Below are 8,072 nucleotides of genomic sequence, written 5' to 3' on the forward strand. Positions count from 1 at the left end.
CAGCTATCTTTATATTCTGCATTGGCAGGAATCATGTTGCATGTGTTTTTATTTTTGCTGTTCCTAACAACCATTTGTGTATGAAATGCCAGATCATTTCTCATAGAATCTTATATAAGTGATATTGTTGTTCTTTATTGTCTATATATTCTCTCCGTATTTTGCCCTCACCCTCCCACACAAATAGATGGATAATAAAATGGGTTCATAGATCCCAGGGGGTGTCACACTATGGGATTCATCGCCAAGAACATCAAACATGCTTGAAAATATTGGAGCCTCCACAATCACTCTCAATCACTTGCAAAAGAGAAATTTGTGTCCTGGACCTTGCACATTACACAAGCAGTCAACCCTGGAGTGCACAGCTAGTAGTCGCTGAGTTGGGAGGTGTACTCCCCAGCTTCCTCTGGGACTGGGACTGGGACTGTGGCTAAAATTGTGTAGTTTGCTGTAGGCTTAAGCTGCCTTTCTGTGCTAGTTAGATTTTTTCTTTGGCTCAGTGCTCCACATTTCTTTGCAGCCACTCTCTTTCAAATGATACTCTCAACATGCTAAATACTGACAATGTAAGAGATTTTATGGAAAAGTCATTCTCCAAAAACATTTCTCAGAAAGAAAAACAATTAGGGAATTTGATCGTATATGTATTGTATGTATATGGATTGTGCATGTAGACTTATTACCATGAAACTAAGACATTTTTAGACTAGGTTATCATACTGTGAAAATCGAAAACTGTAACACCCCTGTATGAATAAATAAAAGTTTTAAATATATTTAAAATGAATTTTTTAGAGTACAAATGAGGATCATCTATATACGGTATATTATGATCATGTGTGCAGTACATTTATAATAGAATATGTATCTGTGCTCTGTCTGTAGCTGTGGATAGAGACAGAGGAGGAGAGTGATGTGAGGAGCTGCCCGCTGTGTCAACTCATCTTTCCTGTCGGTTACCCTGATGATGCCCTGATCAAGCACATTGACTCACACTTGGAGAACAGCAAGATCTGATACCACAATCACCACGCTGTCCCTAAAACCCACTTTAACACTCATCAACTGTTAAAACAGCTTTAGGTGGATGATTTTAAATTAAGAGGAGAGCGGGCCATCTGAGCCAGATCCACATAACCCGAGGATTATCAGAGATTTACAGTATGTAGTGTCTAAGGTTATAATTAGGAATGGCACTAAGAGATAAAGGTTTAACAACACCTTCCTAACATAATGTTGGCTTAATTTCATTCTTTCAACTATTATCTATTTTGATGTCAAGCTAAATCTTAGAGTTGTTACAGGCCAACTCTCCTAAGCAGACAATAAAACAGTCGTATACAGATACGCCGCAATAACCACAGTGTTCATTTGGCTCCAGGCTGACTTCTAAAAAAACAAGAGGCATTATTTCGACACTGGAGATTTTTGCTGTGCAGGCTTTCTTCTGTTATTTTAAACTATAGCTTCCATAATTCTTCATTGTCTGTTTCAGTCCTGCCCATAGAGGCGCATCCAAAAGCCACACAGTTAGTTAAACTTCATAATGAGTGATTGAAGACTGTGTGAATTTAGAGAAGATGGTGTCCTGCAGGGCAGGACATCATGGCCATTGCAAAAGTGTCAATATAGTACACTGGCCAATGACTACATTTGTATGTGGGTCTAAATTTCAGCACTTTATACAAACCCTTAATATCCAATCTATCTTTACAAATATTACTAAACACTAAGGCAAAAACATGCAGTATAGATTATATTTATTTTTAATATTACCAAATGTCTCTCTTAATTACATCTTAGATTGCTAGAATGTCCCTTTAACAAAACTATACATGTAGATGTATGTAGTTCATAATATAGTACGCATAATATGTCAACTTGGAACTGCATCTATTGTTTGTCTTCCTGTATACCAAGTTCTTGAATGAAGAAAATTAAGGAACATTACCAGGACATTTTTAAATTTAATTTTTACCAGGTTTTAAGTTCCTAGGCTTAACAAGACTAAATATGATGATATTGCATTTTCAATACAGCATTAATATGACTATCACAGTTATTCCACTTATTATACAAACATAATCTTTTTCCTACAGAGTCAGCACTCTGAAACTGACTCATTTTCCAGTGAACTAAACACTCGATAGGATGGATGCCTCTAAGATGTACTTGACAAAATAAGGATCCTTTTTATGACCAAATTGCAAAGCTGTTGTATCAAAATGCTTTACTTTATGTACCATAAATGTACTTGATCTGTATTTAAAACTATTTAAGTGTATTAAATTGTAAAATCTACTATGTATATAGATAGGCATTTTGCAAGCTCAGAGGAGAGAAAATAGCTTCCTGAAGAGCAAAAGGAAAGTTTGCTAACTAAGAATTACATGCTTTGTTTTAATTCTACCCTGGAGGCAAAGACAAGAATACAGTAAGCTATGTTAATTAGCTACATTTCTGGCTACTCTCTCTAGAGTGTGTCCTGTATTGTGAACTCTTTCTGCAATTTCTAATACCACGGTGAGTAGCCAGGACACGTAATATCCCAGTGACCCAATTATTGAGCTACTAAAGAGAGAAACTAGAACAGCATGATCACGCCATTAAAGCCTAAATTACATACTCAAATATAACTATGAGCAGACACTGGCTGTCACATAGCAAGGGAAGACCACCAAAACTAAATGCACTGGCAAAATTATAAACAGGAAATGAAGACAGTTTAGTAACCTGATGGCTGAGAAATACACTTGATATCATGCTATATGAAGAGGACCATTTAGTGTGGCCATATGAGTGGCCAAGAAATTAGACAAACAGTACACTATGATCATCACAGAGACAGATTGGGAAAAACCAGGTTTATATCTAGACTGAAAATAATGACCAAGTACCAATCAAGCATACCATCTTCATATTGGTTAAAGTGCAAGCCTAATGTTTTTATCTTGTGGCTGGATGTGCAGACTGGTGCATGCGCAGGGTGTCTGCTACAAAATCACGCAACAGCACATACAACTCACACACATTTTGAGTCAGTCTAGCACCTTTATCCAGAGTCCTACAGTGTAGAAACGAAGCAAAACTTAAGCCATTATTCACAAGAGTTCACTCAGGAGTTATTTAAAGAGCTATTGCTGATGTTTCTCATCCTTAGAACTGACTTCTCAGAAAAAAAATGCAAGCCCTCTCTGGATCTTCTTCTCTTCTAGCCCTGTCGTTTGGTGTGTGACTACTTTGTGATATTCTTAAATAACTCAGGGGATAAGACTTTGTGAATATGGCTCCTGTTACCGTGCACTCCAAAATATCATTCACAGGAACAGAGCGATCACTCGCCAAATCTGTGAGAGCAGAGAGAGCACTAAAGAGTTAGGTAGTCATAGACATATTTTTGTGATAGCAAGGAGTGACCTCAAAAATTCTATAAAAAGAAATATTCAAAATAAATGCATAATGTGTCATATTTTATTGTTTCTGTAAATAAGATGGTAAATAAAATGGAACATGCACTCATTTTGCTGTTGTTCGTCTTTTTTTTTTTTGTCACTGTAATCTGTCTATATACAGTATTTACTAGATATAGAATATATGGTATATGTATTGGAAAAAGACCAGGCAACATTTTTCCAGTCTTCACCTGACCAGTTTTGGTGAGTCTGTGCCCATTGTAGCCTCAGATTCCTGTTCTTGGCTGACAGGTGTGGAACTCAATGGTCTTCTGCTGTTGTAGCCCATCCAGTTTGATATCTTGTGCATTTTGAGATGTTTTTCTGCTCACCACAGCTGTCAAGGGTGGTTATTGGAGTTACCATAGACTTCTTGTCAACTCAAACCAGTCTGGCCATTCTCCTCTGACCTCTCTCATCAACAGTCCATTTCCTCCCGCAGAACTGCCACTTATGGATGTTTTTTTGTTTTTCACAAAACAAATTCTAGAGATTGTTGTGTGTGAAAATCCCAGGAGATCAGCAGTGATTGAAACACTCAATTCAGCCCATCTGGCACCAACAACCATGCCAGAATCACTGAGATCACATTTTGACTCATTCTTTTGTTTGCTATGAACATTAACTGAAGCTTGTCCCATGTCTGCATGATATTATGTATTGCACTGCTACTACTTGACTGGATGATCATTCATACAATAATTGCATGAATGAGGAAGTGTACAGATGTTCCTATTAAAGGGTGTGGTGAGTGTGTATATGTGTATACAGTACATGAGGTAACTGCACTGTACTTCACTGATAATAGTGGATGTTGTAAAGTGTTTCTAGAGAAGTCCTTCATCAGAGCTGTGCAAGCAAAGTGTCTCTGAGCCTATAAGAGCTGAAACTAGTTGATATTTGATGATATAGTTCTTACAGTTCTACACTTCCATCAGAAAGTCGTTCACACATTCTACATTACTGTCTGGTTTAGTTCAATGACTTTTCAGGAGAAGACCAAACTATGATGTGCAGGGGAAGATCACTGGCCTCACACTGCACACACACTTTTTTTCAGCCACTTCCTTCAGGAATAAGATACTGGACTGTAAAAATCTACAAAAACAGAGACAGTTTCTTCTCCTGAGCTGTAGCCCTGCTTAATCGTGGACTGATTAATGGAATGGAATAATTGACTGATTTGTAATTCTAAACTATCACACTTCATATTTTGTCACAATACAGCCAAATCTTCTTATTAAATGTCTTTCCTTCAAATTCCCCCTGAAATCCCCCCACCCCCATTTCCACCCCCTGTTGTCTTACTTTTTATCCTTTCTCTCTATTTCTCTGACAGGCGCATACATTCACAGGGTTTAATGCGCTTTACAGGATGACCCGCCCATCCGCTCCCCAAAACCACATTTTCAGAGACGCAGTACATACGCTTGCTCTCTCCCTCTCTCTCTTTCTCTTTCTTTCTCTCAGACACATCAAGCATTGATGCTTAGATGCTTAATTATAAACGTGCACACACCCAAACCCAGCAGTCGGTCACACAGCAAAACATGAACTCATGAGCCCATAAATAAGATAAAAAGATTTTACTTTCAAAGAAAAGCGGAAATAAAGCCTCCCCGATCCCCACCCTTTACCTTAAAGACTACAGCATCAACAAAAACAATTTAAAAAAAAAAAAAATTAAAAACTGCAAACTATCTATCAGATATACTGTCAGTATTTCTAGTATGTAATCATGAATGTAAAGGATGAAAGAATATTTTGATCTGAAGAAGTAAAAGCAATAATACAATAACCACCTATTACTGTTAATTCTAATAATTTATAACAAATGCAAGTCTTTTTAGCTACCTTATAGCTAATTTAATTGCTGATATATCTAGCCCATAACATGTCAAAAGCCTATAACATTATAGCCCATAACATGTTCAGACACCATCTTTGTTAACACAAACAGTCTCCTTTTGGGTCTGGGTCTAGGTGCTACTGTTTGTACTATATTTATAAAAGAAACTTGACTTGTAGCACACAGTTCATGTCCAGTAGAATCAACTTTCTCAAATGAATATACTATACAGCTCCTACAGCATCAGTGTTTCAGGTGATTCCATGATTGTGGTGAGTCATAAAAATGTAACTTTATTGTAGTTTACCTTCTTTTTAAGAACATAATAATGATTTTTATAAGTTAATAATTTACTTTCAATCTATAATCTGGGCAACAGAATGACCTCTTTAAAGTAATCTCATCAGTCAGTATCATAATATCATTAAAAAATAAAGGGAAAAAAATGAGACAACATTATTTTCTTCTTTCAAATATTTTACAGAGGTGAATGTGTTCAAGTTAGTGTTGTGGGGAAACTAAAATGTACATTTTTCATAACTTATAATAGATGAGTCATGGAAAACTAAAAAACTAAAAAAGCCCATGTTTCGAGCATGAGCTGCCAAATAGATTTGCACATTAAAAAATATATGATTTTTGAACTATTTGAATGATTGTATTTCAAGCTACAGTTTAGTTACAGTGGGCTGGGACAGGCAGAAATGCTTTTTTCTAAGTGCTGTAGCTAGGGTTTATTAATGTTTTAAGCACAATTAACACAAATAAACACAAATAAAATACATATTGTATTTTACCTTTACTTTGCATCAGCGCAAATTAAATGACATGAGATATGCTGCTATCAACAGTGATATTTTAGACAAGTTTTAGACAAAGTTGCAGCTAACTGGGGTACTTCTGAATTAGATCATATCTACCTCAGTAAAATCCATCTCTCTAATGTGGGATTATGAAGGATCATAAAAACTATTAAAAAAAATTAAAAGCCATTATGGTAATAAACAAATAAACAAATAAACAAGTAAATAAATAAATAAAATAAAATAAAACAACCATTACCAATTTTTCATAAATATTTCACAACTTAAATATAAAGAGTTCCTATTACTCTAATATACCCTGGGTACTATAAAATAGTCAATAAAAACTGATTATGTTAATAAAACTGATCCTTAAATTGGATAACTATGACTCAAGATTGCATTTGTATTTTATAGTAAATCTTCCAAATGTATGTGACAAACTTTCACTTTATATTCCAGGAACAAACCGTTAAATAGTTTCCTTTCCAAATGAATAAAGAAATATTACAGATTGTTAAAGCATTTAACACCTCCTTCTTTCCTCTGATGTGGTTTCTTTACTCATTCATTCAGGGCCAAATTTCCCAAAGCATTATAAAGTTAAGATCATCTTAACTGGTAGAGAAAGAGGTCAGCAGTGTAACACTCATTCTACCCTTTACCAATAATCTTTAAACTGCAATGCTTTTAGGAACCGCAGCACAGGTCACATGAAATCATATAGTCAGTACAAAAAGCAATAAACAAATTTATTTGTGGATTATTTTTGTATTCACGCATCCTGATGAGGTCTACAGATGCTTTAGCAAGGTGAGAACATGATAATAGACCAGGGTAGTAAGTTAACAATGTAACCATCCATGCAGAAGTAAACCAGTAAAGAGTTAATTAAAAGTATCTTATACTCTTGAAGCACTGAAATACCACTACTTTATCTTGGTACTTCTTCTTTTGAGTCCAGGAAAGACAGAGATCTTGAATTAGGTCTCAGTGTAAGTCACACCATGAGCTTCAGGGAGAATTTTTACGACTCAGAATGTTCCTTTACAACATCTCACCTCTGCTATGCAATTATACATTAGTAGATGATCTAAAAATTGAACAGTATGGATGAAGCGTAGACCTCTAGAATAGCTTACAGGATGTTAAAAATTGTATGTGTTTGTGATCACATTAAATAAGTATAACACCTTAATCTCACTGGTTGACTGAAATTAATGTCCGAGTTACACAAGCTAGTGCCTGACTATGTTCTGATAATGAATATATATTTTTCTGTAGTTCATCTAGCTGTCTTCTACTGACTGTCACGTTATCTGTCACTTTAAAGCTTATTTCCTAACCCATCAGGTCCTTCTGTACAACAAAGAGGAAAAACATAAGGCTAAAATGTCATTTAGAAAAGCGGACACAGCCTCTGCCAGTGCTTTCCATACTGTTGCACTTTTATCCTGTTTATAATTTTTCCCCACATGTCTGTATAGATCTACTGTGGATCAAGTGAACTGAAACATTTAATCAGGTAGCACAGTCACTTTGTTCCTTCATTGTTTGTTATATACTGTACATGATCCCTGTATATCCCAAAAACTCCACTAGATGGCCAGACAGACCAAAGAACATCCACCCTCACCATCATTCCCACTCACAGAGCAGGACAGATCTTCTGCTGTACTCCCCATACACAGATTAACACAACACACTCTAAATGTAAAATTTGTCATTGGCAGCTTACACTGTAAATTTGCCCGCCATTTTGATGGGTAAACCAATGGAATGCACATTCAAAAAAAAATCACTATTTTATAGTGTATATACAGTATGTAGCACTTTTGTTATGTTTCTTTTAGGTTATCAGCCTCCTATGGCAGATTATCTCATAGCTAATTATGTACACTGTGACTTCTGTGCAGTTTTTCTATTCTCGCCTTGAGGTAAGGTTAGCTAGGCCAAATGTTGCGA

The 8,072-nt window shown here is 35.8% G+C and overlaps 1 protein-coding gene across 1 annotated transcript in view; it reads left to right on the forward strand.

The window, feature by feature from the left end:
* The window catches only part of tbkbp1 (TBK1 binding protein 1), a 47,480-nt gene extending 43,958 nt beyond the window's left edge, over positions 1 to 3,522 (forward strand). Inside the window, exon 10 of the mRNA XM_026915940.3 lies at positions 889 to 3,522. Coding sequence (XP_026771741.3) covers positions 889 to 1,020 — 132 coding nt within the window. The 3' untranslated portion in view covers positions 1,021 to 3,522. The remainder of the gene's footprint in view (positions 1 to 888) is intronic.
* Positions 3,523 to 8,072: the final 4,550 nt, after the last annotated feature.

The sequence above is a fragment of the Pangasianodon hypophthalmus genome, chromosome 12 (assembly GCF_027358585.1).
Source record: "Pangasianodon hypophthalmus isolate fPanHyp1 chromosome 12, fPanHyp1.pri, whole genome shotgun sequence".
NCBI lineage: Eukaryota > Metazoa > Chordata > Actinopteri > Siluriformes > Pangasiidae > Pangasianodon > Pangasianodon hypophthalmus.